General features: G+C 27.0%; 4 protein-coding genes and 1 long non-coding RNA gene across 8 annotated transcripts; 3 read left to right on the top strand and 2 right to left on the bottom strand.

Annotated features, from left to right (window-relative positions):
• The first annotated feature begins 433 nt into the window (after positions 1–433).
• LOC117234236 lies at positions 434–3620 on the top strand. The gene is made up of 4 exons (XR_004493488.1): positions 434–531; positions 3143–3252; positions 3326–3400; positions 3484–3620. It is a non-coding gene; the product is annotated as an uncharacterized LOC117234236 (long non-coding RNA).
• LOC117234233 (E3 ubiquitin-protein ligase TRIM33) lies at positions 2088–7258 on the bottom strand. 2 transcript variants are annotated; one of them, XM_033495231.1, is made up of 12 exons: positions 7179–7258; positions 6444–6968; positions 5499–5728; positions 5131–5411; positions 4924–5034; positions 4652–4846; positions 4467–4579; positions 3128–4306; positions 2857–2995; positions 2601–2784; positions 2364–2516; positions 2088–2261 (listed from the first exon to the last, which is right to left on the bottom strand). In XM_033495231.1, the coding sequence occupies exons 2-12, from the start codon at positions 6772–6774 to the stop codon at positions 2088–2090; spliced, it is 3090 nt and encodes a 1029-aa protein (XP_033351122.1). In that variant the 5' UTR covers positions 6775–6968; positions 7179–7258. The 2 variants fall into 2 exon arrangements, with proteins under 2 accessions (XP_033351122.1, XP_033351121.1); XM_033495230.1 differs by having other exon boundaries at positions 2857–3016; positions 7179–7256.
• An 815-nt stretch (positions 7259–8073) lies between these two features.
• Positions 8074–10310, top strand: LOC117234234 (WD repeat-containing protein 55 homolog). Its single transcript, XM_033495232.1, has 8 exons — positions 8074–8190; positions 8415–8579; positions 8715–8907; positions 9005–9187; positions 9261–9334; positions 9403–9569; positions 9656–9873; positions 9956–10310. Exons 1-8 carry the CDS (start codon positions 8166–8168, stop codon positions 10215–10217), a joined length of 1287 nt encoding a protein of 428 aa, XP_033351123.1. The 5' UTR covers positions 8074–8165; the 3' UTR covers positions 10218–10310.
• A 1304-nt stretch (positions 10311–11614) lies between these two features.
• On the bottom strand, positions 11615–18240 carry LOC117234238 (cytoplasmic FMR1-interacting protein). 2 transcript variants are annotated; one of them, XM_033495235.1, is made up of 20 exons: positions 18110–18240; positions 17628–17792; positions 17217–17444; positions 16950–17129; positions 16671–16852; positions 16074–16598; positions 15792–15996; positions 15510–15724; positions 15272–15402; positions 15025–15195; positions 14870–14952; positions 14596–14664; positions 14185–14258; positions 13714–14119; positions 13423–13622; positions 12802–13331; positions 12638–12732; positions 12295–12533; positions 12078–12225; positions 11615–12003 (listed from the first exon to the last, which is right to left on the bottom strand). In XM_033495235.1, exons 3-20 carry the CDS (start codon positions 17424–17426, stop codon positions 11788–11790), a joined length of 3879 nt encoding a protein of 1292 aa, XP_033351126.1. In that variant the 5' UTR covers positions 17427–17444; positions 17628–17792; positions 18110–18240; the 3' UTR covers positions 11615–11787. The 2 variants fall into 2 exon arrangements, with proteins under 2 accessions (XP_033351126.1, XP_033351127.1); XM_033495236.1 differs by lacking the exon at positions 18110–18240 and adding an exon at positions 17875–17892.
• Positions 17862–20847, top strand: LOC117234241 (putative neutral sphingomyelinase). Of its 2 annotated transcripts, XM_033495243.1 has the most exons (7): positions 17862–17909; positions 18815–18947; positions 19124–19297; positions 19378–19561; positions 19646–19972; positions 20056–20161; positions 20273–20847. In XM_033495243.1, exons 2-7 carry the CDS (start codon positions 18874–18876, stop codon positions 20617–20619), a joined length of 1212 nt encoding a protein of 403 aa, XP_033351134.1. In that variant the 5' UTR covers positions 17862–17909; positions 18815–18873; the 3' UTR covers positions 20620–20847. The 2 variants fall into 2 exon arrangements, with proteins under 2 accessions (XP_033351134.1, XP_033351135.1); XM_033495244.1 differs by lacking the exon at positions 17862–17909 and having other exon boundaries at positions 18515–18947; positions 19124–19220.
• The last annotated feature ends 134 nt before the right edge of the window (positions 20848–20981 follow it).

Below are 20981 nucleotides of genomic sequence, written 5' to 3'. Positions count from 1 at the left end.
ATTAAATTCTTTTGATATGTATAAAATTTTTAAATTCATTTTAACAAAAAATATTTTATTTCTTATTCAAAATTCTAACTATGAATTACTGAAAATTATTAAAAAGTTTTAAATAATCTTAAAACACACACATACACATAAACAAACATGTAGGTATGTACGTGTATATATTATCACGAAAAGTATTAATTGATCATTTAAAATTAACATACTTATATTTTCACCTTTAAAGAAAGAAAAGTTACAAAAGCGATAAAAGATACGTTATAAATTAAATTTGTCAAATTCATAATATGTTTTTAAATACATACAGAAATACTTCTTCCGCTACAAAACCCGACTGACAGTTTAAAAGTAATATGCATATATATGTATGCGGATATCATACATTTGAATTCATAACGTTATAAGACAGTTACCTAACACTGACTACTGAATACAAGCATGCGATTGGTTACTCGTACAAATGTTTCTTTCATAATGGAAAAAGGGCCACGAAACTGTCTTCCAATGCAACCATTAAGTAGTAAAGTAAGTAGGTAATAAAGTTTTCAATATTATACATCTTTTTTATATTTGGAATCATTTAGAAGTAATAAATTATCAACAATAATTCATTAATATAAATAGAAAGTATTTATTGAATTAAATTACACTATGTAAAATAACTTTCCATTGTCATTTTTATTATAAAAATAGAAAAATAAAATTAAGATGTAAATATAAATATATGAATTTTCCACACAATGAAAAGAAATTATTATGTAACTATATACATATATAAGAGTATCATGCAATATTACATAAATTTATTGTACTTATAAAATTATTACACATCAATTTTATCTTTATTGTAAAATTTTATTCTGATGTGTAATATAACTTTTAAGTTATGATGCAATACATTTTAAAATTGTTAATCTTTTTGTTGTATTAAAGTAATTTAATTAATATTAAATTTTGTAAGAGTAAAATGTGTATTACAAATTATAATTTTGGAAACGAAAAAACAATTTTAAAAAATTCCATTCCGTATATTTTATGTAAGATTATTTTGTACATCTGGTGTAATACAATAATGTGAAATTTAACAACATAGTTGTCTACATTTGATGCTACCAAATAAATGCATTAAAACGTTTTAATATAAGACAATTTAAATAATAAAATTAATTATAATAAAATGAGAAATAAACATGAAAATTCAAATGTTAATATATTTCAATCTTTTGTTCATTTTCGTGTAACAAACATGTATTTACTTATCAAATACATCGGAATATTAACAATTAAACGGTTTTCTTACAGCAAAACGTTTTAAAAATGATATTAATTTATAAAATTTTCAGTCAATATGTTACATAGTTAACTGTAATTTTTTATCAACAAGTAATTCAACATTTTTTTCTATAGTTTTATTAAAATGATAATACAGATATACAAAATGTTTCGTACTATGTGAGTATATTAGAGAAGTAAATTGAGAACACAAAAATAGTTCATATGTTTATCTGAATTTTTGTTTTTCCATTTTTATATCCTCAACTCAACTCTGCAATACTGTCACATATGAACACTCTGTGTATATATTATATACATACACACATATATGCATGTATATAAAGTCGTAATACTTTGTAAAAAAATACTTATATATTTACTGAAATATTTTATTGTAAAATTAATGCAATTATTTTTTAGTAATTTTATTATTGATATAATTAAATGATAGGTTTTCTAACAGATTTTATGATAAATTTATAAGAAATAGTCAACACACTCAAATATTTTATGAACTAAATTTGTGATCACCTTTAATTTATAAATTCATGCAATAAGCTCGCAATATTAAGCAAGAAGTAAAATTTTCTTCACTGAACATAAAATGTGAAGAAGTCTATACTACAGTTGTAAATGTCTGCTCAATTGTTAGTATCCGTAAGTATTTATAGACATTTATTAATTAATTAAACACGAAAAGCAATGTTAAATATAATTAAGAAATATTCATTATATGGAAATATAATTCTGCTATGTGTTTTAAAAATAATATACTTGTTTATGTGCTTAATTACGGAAAGTGAAAATTAGTCTGTAAGTATACGACGATATTTTCTATTAGGAGGAAACACTTCTTCGTCTTCGTCCTTGTCACCCGAAAGAAAAGGATCGTCATATGCGTAATTTGGTGCCCATTTTAATAATAATTTTTCAAAAAATTCTTCTAAATTACGTGCTTCTTGATACACTTGTGATTCAACCTAAATAAAAAAAAGTATATGATTATATGAAATGTATGAATGTTTTTATAACAATTTTGTATCATATTTTATATGATATAAATTCTTCAATAGAGAACTTACAGGATTATAAGTAAAAGCATTTTTAAACATCAACCTGATGTCTGCCATTACTTGTCTTAAATCTGTGTAATGTTCTGCATGCTCAGGTTTTAATTTATCTCTAATTACATCTAGTGCAATTGGCTTTTTTATGATACGATGATAATCAACTATCTGTTAATTATAAATGAAATAATAACTGTTATGTTCCTTCAATATATTTTATATACTTTTTAAATTTGCATAGAATAAATTTACCTCACTAGATACTATTTCACGGAAAGGTAAGCTTTGCTCATATTGACAATAAAGTTCTAACACAATTCTTTGTGCAATTCGTAATTCTTTTGCACTCATTGTGTTTGGTCTCTTTTCTCCTGGTGGGTCATCTGAGCAGTCTAGTACATTAGTACATAACATACACTGCCATGTTTCACTTTCACTATTGCACAACAAAATTTGACATTAGCTATTAAACATAAATATTATTACACTATATTATTCGTACACTTACTCAGGAAACGATTTTAAACTAGGAATATGACAATATAAGTGGAAGACTTTTGGGCATTTATCACAACATAATACTGCATCTCCTCCATCCATGCATACTGCACACCAGTCTTCATTTGGATCATCCTTTGCCATGGATGCTGCAGCATTTTTTGAATTATCTATTGGACACATAATTGTACATATATACTTATACTTTATACATACAAAATACATATTTAACCAATATTTTGAATAATAATTACATATTTTTATTATTTCAATTAAATTACCTGATGAATTCTCAGCCATTGGATTCAACCCTTCATCGGTTGAACTATCTACTTGGGCTGAATCTAATTGGTTTCGTTGAGCTTCTGGTATTACTACAATTCCATTGCTATCTAATTTTGCGATAGTAAGCATTAGATCATTCAAAGATTTTTGGCAAAATTTGTCTAAACTTTTTTCAGTTTCATCTGATTTTCCAGGAGGCACAGGACTAGGCGTTTTAGGTACTGACGAACTAACTGTATGACCAACAGACACTGAACTTTGTGACTGAGGTGGAGTATCAGAAGCAGTAGTCGTCTGTGTATTATATTTTTGATTTACATTTGATTGTTGATTTTTTAACGTTATCTTGTAGGTATCATTAGTAGGAACTGACATGGAAGGTGTATTTGATTGATGGCGGGAAGTATAAAAAGGAAGACAGGGACTGACATTTTGAGGTATATGCCAACGAGCTGTAGGTGGTTGTTGCATAGGATAATTTATATGTTGTGCGGATGGAGAAGTTGGATTACATTGCTGAAGTCTTATACCAGATACCATGGATGTATTTGTTGGTTGATATGCAGGTGGTGGTACTGGTCGTTGGGAATTATTTGGAGGATATCTATAAGGTGGCAATCGATATGATACATGATTTGTAGAAGATCGGAAAGGTGGTGGATTATGTGCAAGAAGTCCACGTAAACTTGTATTCTGACCAAGTTGATCTATGTGAACTTGTTGATGAGGATGCGTGGACGATGTTACTTGTTGATGGCAGCTTCCCAAAGGACGTTGTTGCATCATCATTGGTTGTTGTAATCTGTTATTGAAATTGACTGGATATGGTACACGAGGTTGATGTGCTTGTGGTGATGACCGAGGTGGCATGTTATTCATAGGATAATGTTGCATATAATTTTGCGACTGTGTTTGTTGCTGCTGTTGAGATGCTATATGAAGAGGCACTTGTTGATAGGAATTTTGTTGCATACTATTAGATTGTTGTGTAGCAACAGGTAATTGTGCAGCTATGGAAGAACCATCCATATGTACATTTGACAAATTAGTTGTTTGCTTTTGATCTGTCTGTGATTCATTATATGGCATAGATGGTGTTGTATTTACTCCACCCAGTGGAGATATTGAAGGATATACTCTACCATCCACTACTATTCCTCCAATAGATGAAACCACTAAAATTAAGAAAGAAAAGAAAAAAAATATTTAATATTATACAAACCAAATATTTATTAGATGACTAATTTAAAAAAAAAAGAAAATCAGTTTTGCTTGTAGCAATAAAACTACCTATTTAATAACATATAATTAAGCACCTATTATTATTAATTTAACCTTTTATCAAATCTGGTACTTTCTCCAAGGACAAATTTATTCTAACTGGTATTTCTGGATTTGGAATGTCAGCTCGTCTACTTTTTATTCTTTGTAAATGACTTGTAACAGATCTGCAAAAAAAATTATGGAATATTTATATTTATTATATTTATATACATATATTTAGTATTTCAAATACATACTTTTTGCTATAAAGTAATTCCATATCTGAACCTTTTTTTAAGGCATGAGTTACAAATTGGATACAATGATCAGTAAGCTTAGATAATTGATCTAAAGCAACTTTTTTCTCATTTAATGTGTTTTGTTTCTGATCACAAACTTCATTTAGACGCATAACTAATTGTTTTCCTCGTGTATTAATTGCATTTGTTAACCTGTGTGAAAAAATATTACATAAGTTAAATAATTTTGTTTCACTTAAACTTGAAATATAAAATTTACAATAACTTACTGCACCACCATTTGTGTTATGTCTTGCACTAAATTTTTCTTTTTTTCTAAAATAAGAACTTGTCTGTCTTCTATAACTTTCATTGCACTTTTTAATAAAACTCGTTTATAACTGCAAAACAGAGATTTTAAACATAACATAAAAAAGTTAATTTTAATATTTATAGAAAATATATAAATAAAAAAAGTACAAATACAGAAGAATTACCTCACTTCTTTAAGTAAAGTTGACACTGAAGCACGGGTTTCAGTAGCAATTTCATGAATAAATTTGTACTTATGATCTCTGTGTTCACTTAGCTGACAATCTCTACAAGTAAGTTTATCACATGTTTGACAAAATAAAGATAATTGTTCATGTGGATGAATTGTACAAAATAAATAGCCAGGTATTTTTTTGTTGCTTTTTTTAACATTATCTCTATCATTGGCAACTTCATCCTTTGGTTTAATTGTGTGATCCTTTGTTATTTTTAATCTCTGATGTGCCTTTAAGAAACACAAATTCAAAATAATTGTCGTTATTTCTAAGGAAATATATTTAATAAACATACTACTGAGTAATATTTTCATTACCATAACACAGTTTTGACATATAAATTCTTCACATTCTACACACCAACTTGTGGCATTGGCATTATCATGACAGCTAGTACATTTTTTTTCTTCTTCTGTTTCTTTAGATTCATCATCAGTACCTGGACTATTATCCTCTTCTATAAATTTTGATAGGAATCGATTTTCGATTAAGTTTTCTGCCTGTGTGGTGACATTACATATCTGACAAGCAATTACATTACTTTCCACTGCAATGACATATATGTTTTAAAGTCATGGCTTAATTATTATATGATATAATACACTTATATATAAAAACATAAATATTTTATAAATTATATTAATATCAAATGATCATTTTGAATCATAAAGATACTACTAAAAATTTATTCAAATAAACATAAGACTTGTTTCATGCTGTTTCTGTCGTTTAATATAAATAAGATGTTCTGATATTTATGAATATTATTATACAGATTAGTAAATAGTATTGAGGCAGATATAATTTGATGCTATTAATTTTTCAAGGATCAATTACAATACTTAAATGGAATCATATATTTCTTAATACATTAATCGATATAGCTCAAATACTAGTACCATTTTACAATATTATAATTAATATATGTCCTAAACTAATGTATTCTTAATATATCATAAACAGCTTAAAACTTTTTCTACATGTAATATTGCTACATCAATTAATGCATTTAAAAAATTAATGCATTAAGCTAATCTTCATATATCCTTTATATCCACCCATAGAAAAGCTAATGATGTTAAATAATATTCTTTTTGATCCCAGTCAATTTCTATTTGGGAAATTTTTTTATATAGCAAGTAATTTACAAGATATTTGAAATCATTAAGCTAGAAGGTTCACTCTATAGATGTTAAGAAGAAAAACTCGCGGAATCAAAATTTAATAAAGTTGCAAAATGTAGACGTATAACATAGCCTTACACAGAACATCCACGTCGACCGATGTGTTGTGATCACTGAGTTTACTATTAACACATGTCGAACATGCTGCATGTAAACATTCTAAAAGTTTTGGATCATCACCGAAAGTAAATGTCTTTCCACAGAACACACATTTCGATAAAAATGCACGTGTCTCATTTTCTTGGCCCTCAGTTGTACACTCGATACGCTGTTCGCACTCTTCCTCAATGCAAACGCCCTGCACTTGAGATTGTTGCATATCTTGCTTCGCGCCAGTTTGATCAAGTGGCTCTTCTTTAATCGTTGCTATAGGACCGGTTGTTAACAACTCATTCGTCCGAGTTTCCATTTTAAAATTATCAAAGTATGAACGTGGCTACACAGAAGAATCGTTTTTATATCTTATGAAAATATATCTTTCTTGAACCATGTAGCGCCATGGTCCACCATGCTACATATTCCACACTACATACTCCACACTCCACTTTGATTGCAATTACTATAGTTAGGCAAGAAATTCGATGCAACGTATAATGGCGCCCTCTGAAATAGGGATTTTGATATTTCTAGATATTTTGGTAATTTTAATAATAAATCAAATATCTTTTTAATATTAAGGAAAGAAATTAATAAAAATTTTGTAGTATAATGAACTATTGTATAGAATTTCTCTTTTATTAATTAATTATTTATTTAGACAATAGAATATATATTTATACTATTATGTTATCGCGTGAACATAACTTTAATTACCTGTCTCGAATATAGCTTTAGTATGGGCTTAATCTAGGAAGATCGACATATACATGTAAACGTAATTTGAATTGTTAATTTTAATCGTCGTGTATGTCTAAAAGACAAAATGTATCTAGAAACTGTATAAAGAATTGATGCGTAGTACGACGATGGGAAAGTTAAAATTTGGGAACAAAAATACTTTATTTAGCGAACTTGAGAAATTTTGTTAAGAATCGCAATCAATTGACAGCTTCAGTTAAAGTCACGCAGGCTCTCTCGACTGAATGTTTGTTTCAAAGAATTAGAGATTTAGAACTATATGCTTAAACGTTCTGCTTTTGTGTCTTAAAAGCATTCGGCTAAGTTAGCTCGGTGAAAGCCCAAGAGAACCATACATTTTTTCAACGAATAATTTCTGCGCGCCACGCAAAGTACATGCTTTCTTTCACACATACACACGACGTTGTCGATTACATCAGTCTTGCGTTCCCACTACCATCCACTAACGAAGATCGGAGAGTGAAGTTAGTATAGGATATGAAGCGTTGATCTACAGGGTGAAAACTATTTTTCGATTAGTCCACTAGTCATCTGAGAGGATCCAGATTCTAGGAGAAGAACTAGAAGGAACTTTACGAGCCAAGGAAGAAACAAAAATTATCAGGATTCTTGCCATTGCAATCTAGGATCGCGACACGCCACTTGTATCAAAAATTATCAGAATGATCTTATGAATCAAAGTACTCATTTCGATAGAACTTAACATCTTCATTTGAATATTTTCCGCACTCTAGCGAACAGAGCGGATCAGCGCTCCGTAGGTACCAACCCACATTCCTGAAAAATCACTATAAATTTGTAATAACACATTTTATATAGTGCAATTTATAGGGAATATTAATTTTAATAGTTTTCGTACAGTGAACAAGTCATACATACTGTGTGTTGTATTATATACGAGACCTTATAAATATCATCAAAAAGAATTAGGATCTTTAAAACATGAATTTAGATAAAGGACATTCAGGTACCTTTTTTTGCTTTGCCTTTTATATTATATTACTATAGAATAAATAATCATTTATTTCTTATTTTTACTTCTTAATATTATTTGCACATGTTTAAATTGATTCCACTATTGACATAATAACAGTAGTTAATAAGAATTAATTCATTAATAACTATTACACAATTTTTTTATATTTCTTAGATTTTTTTCTTTATTTATAATTAAATATATGTATTATTTAGGTAATTTTGTTCTTGATAATGAAGAGAATAATAATCTTGACAGTGATGCAAGTAACGATAGTATACAAACATTATCAGAAGGCAGCAGTTCAAGCAGTTATGATATAGATGATATAGACAACGAAGACGATGAGGAACTTTTTCATTCAAATAATGCACACATAAGTAAATTTTATATAAAATTTAATGTTTAAATAATTTAAACTTAATTAATTTTTGTAATAAAAATTAACATAGTGGTATATGCTTTTTATTACTTATAATATTATAGAAAGGTAATATTTCTATTTCTTTTTAAAGGTGGCAGTACAGAATCAATTTTATTAAGTGCAAGTGAGGAAGAAGATGAAGTTGTAAAGGCAATAATTAGATCAAAAGATATAAATACAAATCATCCTCCACCTATTAAAACAGAAGATCATGTGGTAGATATATGTTTCCATCCTAATTCAAACATGATGGCTGTAGCTGATATTGCAGGAGATGTATACTTGTAAATTTTATATTCATTAATATCATATAATTAATATGTTGTTAATAATTTTGAATAGCTTGACACATGTATACATGTATATTTCTTTATCTGATAGATTCAAATATAATAATACAGAAACAGATCTGATATCAACTTTAGAATTGCATCTTAAAGCATGTCGTGACATAGAATTCAATGACTCTGGTACAACTTTATTTTCTACTGCTAAAGATTTATGTGTAATGCTCACTGATCTAGAAACAGAAAAGCTAATAAGACTTTATGAAAATGCACATGAGTATGTATATAATCATTATAGTTAATATAAATAAAAATATAAGTGCCATTACTTAATGTTTGATTTATTTTAGGAAGCCAATATATACAATGACTGTAATTGGAGAACATATGTTTGCAACTGGAGACGATGATGGTGTAGTAAAAAGTATGTTATTGTTTTTTTCTTTTCTCTGTTTCATTGAATCCATTATATTTATATTTAAGTATTTTAAGTGTGGGATCTTCGACAAAGAGAGAATAAACCAATATTTTCATTAAAAAAAATGGAGGATTATGTAAGTGCTATAGTAACAAACAAAGAAGGGAAATACTTAGTTTGCGCAAGTGGAGATGGATGTCTTACTACATTTAATATACCAGGAAAGAAACTACATGTTCAAGTATGTGTAAATAGATATCATGTTATCCAATTATATATAATTATATATATATATATATATATAAATGTATATAATCATTTCATTAGTCAGAAGAATATCAAGAGGAACTGACATGTCTTGGTTTATTTAAATATGAAACAAAAATATTGGTGGGTACAGGTAAAGGAAAAATGTATGTATATAATTGGGGAGAATTTGGTCTTCATTCAGATGAGTTTCCGAATTTAACTAAAAAAGCTATAAACTGTATGATTCCAATTACTGAAAATGTTGTGATAACAGGTGGAGAAGATGGAATACTTAGGTATAGTTTAAGATTTATTATGTATCTTTTTTTATATATTAATTAAAATAATTATGTATTTGTTGTATGTATTAATGTACAGGGCTACCAGCCTGTTTCCTCATCATCATCTTGGAATAGTAGGAGAACATAGTCTTTCTATTGAAGCACTTGATGTTAACAGTGATGGTACTTTAATTGCATCTTCGTCACATGATTATGATATCAAGTTTTGGAATGTACAATATTTTGAAACTTTAGACGTTAGTAAACGTGTAAAAGGTGGAAAGCAAAGACAATTAAAACATAATCTTCCAAGTAGTAAAATTGATAATGCATCTACCTTTTTTTTGGATCTTCAATAAAGAAAATAAATTATTATGAATGTATTGTAAATTTACAAATGATTAAATTATTAGATTCACATATAATACTGAGATTACATATTTTCATATAAATATGTTCTCAATTCATACATAACATGTACATACATATTACATAGTTTATATGTATAACAAAAAGTTGAACACAATTATACTTTTTAAAGATAAAAATAATAAAAAAACATATTTTAATGAATTACATGTGAAATTTTTAAGCTACATTTATCATTATTTATTGTATTTTGTTGCATTTGTCAAAATTTAGAAGCTTGATAAACATCAAACAGATTTCATGCAACCTGAAAACATACTTCAAATGTATATTTACATTGCTTCAAATATTTTATTAAAATATTTTTGATGTTACTTTCTAATATTTTTAATATTATAAAACAAGAATTATATGTATAAACAAATAAATCTTAGTAACCATTTATACTTATTTTTATATGTTCATTATAACAAAAATATTTTTGAAAATTAACCATAAATAACAAATAAATGTCTAAATTTTGTGACTTACTCAATTCATATTTTAACTAGATTTGATATCAAACAATTGATTCTTTCGTATGTGTTGTACAATTATCATAAAACATACATGAGGAAATTGACAGAAAATATAAGTCATGTAAAAAATATTACGAAGTATAAGTTTTAGAACAGTATTTAATTAGTAGATATTGCCTTTTATAATTCGTAGTCTATCTATTATAAAATTTGCTTACCATATAGTGCTTTATGTTTTTGAAACAATGTTAAAGTTCTACTAAATGTGAGCTTACATCTGTTTTTGTACATATAAAATATGTTTACAAAAAGGATTGAAAAATATTCACGAAATATCCAGCAATGATTACAAATATGTCAAGTATTTCTTATAATTTACATTTAATTTGTAAAAAGAAATCAATTTAATACAAATATATAAAATGGATTGTAATACCAGAGTTCATAATATATTTGCTGTCATATTATGATAAATAATACTGATAGTAAAAGATATATAATTCTTAATTTAAAGATTTGAAATTTTTATGCAATTTCCAAGTATTCGTACTTTCGCACTCATATATGTATAAAAAGTTACTAATAATGAAAATCTTATTTTACATAAACAATATATACGATTGGGAAATATTTTAAATAAAATATGTGATATATGAATATTCTTATTGATTAATAAATATATTGAATATTACCTCCTTAAGGGTTCACTGAATTTTAGAAAAATGTGTTTAAAAAAATGCTTTGCATAATATATTAAATGTAATATTACGAAGATGGGCCTTAAGGGGTTAACAACATAATTATAATATTATTACAAATTATATATAAGAATTTATATCTTTTTACAAAAAAATGAAACAAATTTTAAAGATTTCAATTGACTTATTTCAACGTTATATGCACTAATGTAAACGTAACATACATTACCTTAAGAAAATTTAGATAAATGTTCCAAACTCATATTACAAGTAATTTAAAAAGTGAGATTCAGCCTTGATTATACTAAATTATAAATATTCTTGCTTATAATACTTATATTATTTCACTGATGATTCATTTGACGTAAATATTCTGGTGTATGATAGTGTTGCTGTTGTACATGAGCAAGCGAGGGGTGAATTGGAGGTGGAAAACATCGAACGTGTTCAACGCTTGTTGCGTCACTATCTCCACTCTTCAAATATTTGTTTAATACAGCAAAAATTTGTGAATTTAGCACTTGAAATCTTCTAATCCTATCCACCATTCTTTTTAAGTGCTATTTCAAATGAATAACGATTAAATATTTAATAATCGAAAAGATTATATTACAACTCATGTATAAATACTTACGATTCCTTTAACATTTTCATCTTTACCATCAACACGTTGCACTCTCAAAATATGATAGCAAAAATCAAGAGCTTCGAATCTCCTTTGTTGACCAAGTAATACAATCATAGCACATCCAGCCCAGTGTAAACCTTCACCAAATAGTTCTCTGTAATGAAAATGGTATTAAATGATAAAACTTGTATTATTACTAATAGTAAAATTAAATATTACTTACTCAACAGTAAATTCTGTTTCCCCAACAGGAATGCAATATACAAATTGTAATGCACTCCATAATCTATGAAATTCTGTACATTCATCAACATTCATTACTCCATTTACAGGAGGAGGACCAACCCAAATAGGATCATCTAAAAAACTACGTAGTCTACTGAGCACTACTTCAAATATAGACAAACCACAACAAAGCCGTTCTCGGGTTAATAAATCTCCTTCTCTGGCAATCATTGCTTGCTGCATGATTAAAATAATTTTAAGTTTACAACACAATTAAACATCTTATATATTTTTATTATTTGCATATGTTACATAATGTGTATATTCATTTTATTACTTACTTTAGCTGTACCTAAATTATCTACATTGGGGACGATTTGTAAAGCTGCATATTTGGCTTCAAGTCGTTTTTGTTTAGTCTCTGGTTTTTCACCCTCTAAAATTGAAGTTATTATAATATTTTCAAAAATAAGATTGTTTTGCACATATAATTTGAAAATATTACCTTTACAATATGGTCTTGGTAATATATTTTGAAATGGTGCTGCATGTAACAAATCACAAACTTCTTCTTGTGATAAAGCTTGTTCCATTAAAAGACAAAATAAGATTGTGTTACCAAACTCGCGAAAATTATGAAAAAGTTCCGTTTTAGCATCTGGATATTGCACAATGTCATTTAATTGAGCATGATAATATCCCAAAACTCCTGGGGATCCATAATCGTATCTTGGAAGTTTACAAACTTTTGGCATAGCCTCCATTAATGTCTTAGTAAATTGATGTAAACTTCCTTGAATTAGAGATTTCACAATTTTTAAAAGTTCTTCCATTACTACTGCAATACCTTGATATCCAAGAAGTTTACACATTGTACGGAAATGTTGTGGTCCAACAAATCCCGAATATTGCCCATATTGTGTACTATATGCTAAATTTAATTGTTTACTTCCCCAAAGATAATGATGAGACATTTGAGGAGGTTTATCTCTATGTACTGCTTGTACAAATTGAAGTCCACGACATTTTACAAACCTATTATAAATATATTTTATTTTTAATACAAATAATTATGAATTCTTTATGTATTTATATAATTGGGTTTTACTTTATAACACAATTATACCTATTTGTTGCTGCATTATAACAATAATTCGGTAAAAAGTCATAATTCAATTCCCAAAATACATGAAGAGTGATTCTTCCATATGGGGCTAAAACATTATGATTTGCTTCACGAAACATAGCATCATATTCATCTAATGCAAGCCATTTACTTAAAAGTTTATGAGTAAGACGATTCACTTGTAAAAGTCCTTCCAATTCCTTTAGTACACAAGATATTAAGTTATTAAAATACATATTGAATGCAAATTAAATACAAGTACAACATATTAAATCTATTAATTCAACTTACCACAACTCCCGTTATATCGCCAGATTCAAATTTACTAATTGCTAAATCTAATGACTTTTGCATATCTGCATTAATGCGTTGCGTAATCAATTTGTTCAAATCAATACTTCTTCCAAGTAACTGAACATGTCTTTGTTTTAATAAAGTTTCATATCTGTTAGCACGAGGATATGGAAGCAAATACGCTCCTAACGCAACACATTCTACTCGAAATCTTTTATCTAACAATATACTTGCAGCAAGTTGTTTATAGTGAGCAAAAATTTGTTCACTAAGCTTGTAAACAAATTGATCAAAACATAAATTTACTTCAGCCTCTACTTCATCATAAAGAAACTGTTTACGAAATATTGTCAAAGCATATAATGCACTATCATTGTATAAGTCAAGTGGATATAAAACGTACCTAAAAACAAAATATTATGTTACAAAATATTTTCCAAATGATAGATATATTTCCTTTTTACTTACTCCATCATTGATGGTTCCTTGCTTCGTAATATATGATCAGTCAAAATCCATGGCATGGACATTTCAATTGGAAACTGAAACATATATTAAAAGCTTTTAAAACTTATAACATAATTTGCATATTATCAATTATAGATCTTAATACTGTTGTCAATTGTACTAATAAAATAATTTTTTAACAGACATACATTGATTTCATTATTTAATGCACACTATTTGTGAAATAATAAACTTATAACAACTCAATGCTTAAAAAATCGTAGAACATGTATTCTCTATGTATTAGTTAAAATTTATACAATAGAAACATCATAATAATAATAATGAAATCAGTAAACCATATTAACGATGATCATTGCAAGAAATTATAAGCATAAATAACTGCTACATCACTCGTGTCTAATAACATACTTGAATACGTTTCTCCATGGTAATCAGATCGCTGCACTCTTCATTATGCTGGTGACGAACTTGGCATTTCTAGACATGAAATCAAGTACACAAAACGCTATTTAATAATATCTTTTGCATACATATATTAATACAAAATATTTACCGGTATTTAGTAAAAAATGAAGCAATAATATCAACTATCATTTTTTAATAAACTATGTTTAATATACTTTAATAAACATGTTTAGAGTTTGGAACTATGTTAAACTATATTAAACAAATGTTTAGTTACTTGTATCTTCCGACCCATGGTCATTTCTAGATAAAATTCTCTGTACCACAATTGGGATAAGTCACAACAATCTTGTAATGATTCTGAAATAAAATAATGCTATTAATATCCTATTTTAATATGAAATATAACTATATCTAATTCATTATACTAACCACTAAAATTTAAGAGGTAACTCCAATAAAAACTAGTTTTATGAAATTGATCGATTTGCACAAGGTATTGGCCATCAATGTCCTTCCTCAAAGTACGTTTTCCGCCACTTTTATCCGCAATTAATGATTCTAACATAGTACGGACCATATATAGTTGTGTTGAAGAGGGTCCTGAGAAAATACATCTTTTAATAAAGTATTGAAGTATACTATTCAAAAATATAATTATATTTATTTTTAATCTTACCAACATTTCGACGTGGTACTTTAATACCAAATCCATTATCAGGATCCTTCTTTCCTTTTAATGCAGGATCTCCTAATGGCTCTACTCCAAAATGCCAATCAGCACAAGTTTCTCGTACTGACACAATGATACTGAAGAATATAATAAACGTTTATAAATCGTTAAACAAGTATATGAAACTATGTTTATATAAAAAAGAAAAGCATGCTTCCATATAAATAAAAAATAATATACAAACCTCCTAATAAGATCCTTTTTATTTTTAATTGCTTTACGTAATGGTTCTCGCAATGTAAGTTGAACAAAATCTTGTAATTCCGCATATATGTTTCTACGTATTGCATCAATAAAAACTGTTTCCATACGCGCCATTAATACTTGTAATCCTTTAATCATTGCAATTACTTCTATCAGAGCAAATTTTTCTTCATCTGTATAATTATAACGTGTAGCCTGATAAAAAGAAAAGGTGTTAGTATACATCATATAGTCAGTAGAAATAATAAATAATATGTCTTACTCTTTCATATTCTTCAGCTTCCTGGGGACATTCTTTATTCATATGATGATCAGTAGGATGCAGAAGTTTCCAACTATAAAGTTCTGTTACTACACTTGTCCACTGAGAAAGTAATTGTAATCCACGTAACGCTAATTCTGCGGTTTCTCGATTTTCCGCATCACTGCCACATTCCTTGTATGTCGTAGTTACTTCATTACTGTATCTATATCACAGCAAATATATTTTTATAAGTTTAAAAATTAGCATTTTTCTTAATTTCGGAAATATTTTTATTCTCACCTTGCTAATTCACTAATATATTTAACATGATCTTCCCTAATTTGTGGAAGATGTACCATAAGATCTGCTTGTGGACTCATACTATTTGATGAAGAAGACAATGGCCATTTTGAAGCATCAAAATGTTTAGATCGTTTGATATAATTAAAAGGTGCAATTTGCATATCACCAAACAATGGCACTACTTCCAAGTTTTTGAAAATTCTATCAATTCTATCTAATTTTAATTTCTTTTTCTGATCTAACTTATTGATATTGCAAAGCTCACTATCCATTAAAAATAAACCAAATCCCATCACTTTTACCAACATGTGTTTTTCATTTGGAGTCAAATACATTTTAGTTTCAAACATATGAACACATATATTAACAACATCTGCAAGTAATTCTTCATATCCTGGAATTTTTTCTAAATTTTCTTTTACTGTATCACGAATTTTATTTTGTGTAGCTAAAAACATTGATAAATTTTGAGATTCTTGTAATGTTTGAGAATCAGACATCACTTTAAGGAACTGAGCAGCTCTAAAATGAGAATATAGCTATTTTCAATAAAAATTTTAATGATTTAATAAATTTAAAAAGAGTAATAGTTACCTTCGGTATGTGGAATAATCATTTTTTACACTAGATTTCATATTTTTAAGTTCATCCAAAACTGCAAACATATTGATAAATTTTCCTAAAGTGAGTAAATATGCTTCAGAAACAAAATCTTTTCTTTTTTCATGATGACACAAACGTTTCACTTCTCCAGAAAATCTTTCAATTGCCTTTCTCTGAAGATTAACATTCATTTATTATTTGTATGTAATAAATTCAACTTTGTCAATATGCATATAATAACAAGTTATTAGATATTTTTATTATACATACTTGAAAATACATAAAATTTAATAATTTATTTACTTCTGGTGCTAATACTTCTACTGTTTTCTCATAAATTTCTACTCTGTTGGGCTGTTCATTTGATTTTGGCTGAGGTATTGCACGAGAACAACATCTCCAAGTATATAACATTACAGCATGCTTCAAACCTTCTTCTAATAATTCATTCTTTAAATTAAAAATTATATATTATATATGTAATAATTCTATTGATAGCACAAAGATAGAGTTATCTAATATCAGATACTTATTTACCAAACTTGCATGAACAGTAGCTTCTTCAATGTACTTAGCAATCCCAGTAACAAAGCCATTTCTATCTTCAAAATTAGTATCAAAATTGGCTTGATATACTACAGAACATGGTTGTGCTTCAATACAAGGTTGTTCATCAGGTAATGTAAATTCATCAAGTACATCAACATTGGATAAGGCATCACCCAAAGTTACTTTATCAGTAGCCATTACAACTTAAGTATAAACCTAGATAAAAACATTACATATTATTAATGATAAAATCGTATTAAAAATATATACAATTAATTTATTTTTTTAGAAACATTTATGGGAAGAATTTTAAATGAAAGTCTAGGGGCAAGTTAATAATCACAAAAATTAAAGATTGACATAAAAATTGATCAAAATCACAGTTATAATTTAACTTACCTCTATAGAGGTTACGTTTCTAGAGACAAGTATGCTAAAACCTCTAGTTTTTTATGATAAAGCAAAATGATTCTTGATTATTTTGCAATTTATTCAGTACATTTTAGTACAATAATTTCTAATTGTACCTTATACACAATTGTATCTTTAACACTCCACCCTCACCTTAGAAAACATAAGATGATTATCCTATCAACAATACCTAGGTACTAACAAAGTGATACAGAGCACTACATCAATTACATACTTGACCCTTTTAAAATAAAAATTTATACTAAAAAGGTTGGTTAAACCTATTTAATATGTATTTAATTCAATGCAACTTTATTAATTAACTATATTTTTCGGGAAAATATATATATCTTAAAGATTAAGATTTAATTTCAATAATGTTATATGATGATTAAATATTTTTACTTTTTCATGATTATGATTCATATAGCCATTTTTGTTAATTAATTAGTTAAAATATTTATAAATACCAAAGTAAAAGATTAGAAGTAAGATTATATCAGACTATATTAGATTAAAATAAGTACTATTACAAAGATGACTACGTTGACTACAGTGATTGTTACTGCATCAATTTTTTTGTATATGATATATTGTAAAAAGTTTTATAGAATATTTTCATATTCTACTAAATTTTGTTAAACATTTTATAACAACTGCACTATGTATAACTAGATACATTTAATTACGTAATTTATAAAGAGAAACATTTTTACATAAATTAAAAATTTGCTGTTCATACAAGAAAGTTGAGAACCATTGCTTAGATATTATACATGTTAAGTGTAGAGACTAAATTCGTTATACGCTAGCAAGGAGAAAATTTCTTCTCTAGCGCTATATATATATATATATATATATATATATATATAACATATATATAGATAACAATTTATTACTAACAATCGAAGAAGAAATTGTGTGATAAGTTCTAGCGTGACCATGAAGGCATTATTGCCACTATTCCAATCTTTTAAATTTCGAATCTGTGATAAAAAGAACAATAATAAGTCAGAATTTTTTAAAATCATTCTCTTCATATTTTTGTAATTTTGGTTAAAGAAAATTATTATCACAATTTCATATATAAAGTACATATATATGTATGAAGTATGATATTGATAAACGTCGGAAAGAATTAATAAGAAGAAGTACATATTATATCACAATTGCAGGTCTGATTGCGGGAAAATATATTTGCAATAATCTGTTTAAAACAATAAAACCATAAAAGATGTCAGACGTAAAAGATGATATAAAAATGACAAATGTAAAAACGTTAATAAATATTCTAACTTTAAATTGTTGGTAAGTTGCATTATGATGTAATATAGGATTACTTTTATCAGTTTGAATCTAGTTTAGAATTAATTATTTTTATACCAATTATATTTTTTATAAATATTTTTCTATACCTAGAATACAAAATTATAATTAACATAAGTATACATACTGTCATATATTCATAACATTTTATATTTTAGGGGGATACCATATGTTTCACAAAATAGGAATGTTCGTATGACAGCAATTGCAGAAAAATTTGCTACAGAAAATTATGATATCATTTGTCTACAAGAGGTATGGTCTGTTAAAGATTTCAAAATGATAAGAGCTAAGACAGAAGAACAGTTACCTTACTCACATTATTTTTACAGGCAAATATCTCATTTATATTAATATAGTACTATTAAACTTGCCTTTTTATTACTAATAATTTTAATTTAATGCATTGTAGTGGAGTTCTTGGATCTGGAATTTGTATCTTATCTAGATTTCCTATTAAAGATGTAATATTTCATAAATGGCCTTTAAATGGATATGTACATAAAATACACCATGGAGATTGGTTTGGTGGAAAAGGTGTTGGACTCTGTAGACTTCAAATTCATAATATGAACATTAATGTTTATATTGCACATGTAAATTTAATTATTGAGATTTGTAGTTTTTATTCATATAATTTTCGACATATCGATAAGTATTAAATATGTTTAATATTTTAGTTACATGCAGAATACAATAATCACAGTAATGAATACACAGCACATAGAGTTCTACAAGCTTTTGATACTGCCCAATTTATTAGAATGACTTCTGGTGGAGCTGATTCTGTAATATTAGGAGGTGACCTTAATGCAGAACCTCAAGATTTAGCTTATAAAATCATTTGTGGCGTTGCTGGTTTGGCAGATGCTTGCTCAAATATTTCAAGTAATTTAGGGACCAATGAGTGTGCCAATAATAGTTATACTAGTTCAAAACTTGCAAGAACTTGTCCTGAGGGGAAACGTATAGATCATATTTTATATCAAGGTTCAAAGAATATCAAGGTGCATTAAATTATTTTTATTTGTTAGTTATTTTCGTAGGAAATTGCCTAGAAATAACCATATTAATAATATATTATTCGTAGATAGAGGTGACAAATTTTCAACATCCATTTCCAAAACGGATACCTTACAAAGACTTTAGTTATTCTGATCATGAGGCTATTATGGCAACTTTTAAATTTATTCCTGGTAAGCTAATAAATATAGTGATATGTATGATATGTATAATAATAATATATATGGTAAGTTATTTAATCTTTAATTTACATTTACGTTTAATTTACATTTTTATTATTATAGGTGAATTTCAAACTATAAATGTAGATGTCAAAGATTCAATAAAGGAAGCCATAAGTATATGTGAAACGTCATTGAAAACAGTTCGTCGGCGGCGATTTTGGTATTTATTGGTAGGCTGTATATTAATTATACCACTTGTTTGGTCTATGGGGTTAGACTGTTCCTTTACATCTCTCGATGTAACTATTGGACTTAATATAATACGTATTTTTTTAACAGCAATATTATGTTATATTTTGTTCATGAGTTCTCTATGGAATAGCGTAGAAACAAATGCTTTAAAAGCAGGATGTTTAGGAATGGAAATTTATTTGGCAAATTTAAATAATAATTTATGTAAAAAATAAGTTTGTGTACATTTTACAAGAACATAGTTCAAAATTTGAACTTCCTTTTTAAATTATTCCATAATTTTTCAAATCAAAAGAATCAAATAGTATCATTTTTAATAAGAGTATATTTTCTTACTAAAAAAGTGTAATTCTTAATGAATTATAGCATTTACATACATTAATATACTCAGTATTATATTATTATGCGACAATAATCAAATTAAAGCATAAAAACATATAAAACATCTCATTTTTATAAATTGGATAAAATGCATTAACGATCTTTTATATAACTTTGTAAAATCACATAATTTCAATTCTATATAGATAATAAATTATAATACTTTTTTAAACTAAATTTCATATGGAATAAAAAT

This window comes from Bombus vosnesenskii, unplaced genomic scaffold (genome assembly GCF_011952255.1).
Source record: "Bombus vosnesenskii isolate JDL3184/JDL3185 unplaced genomic scaffold, Bvos_JDL3184-5_v1.1 scf7180000013304, whole genome shotgun sequence".
Lineage (NCBI taxonomy): Eukaryota > Metazoa > Arthropoda > Insecta > Hymenoptera > Apidae > Bombus > Bombus vosnesenskii.
This window is presented reverse-complemented; position numbering and strand designations above follow the sequence as displayed.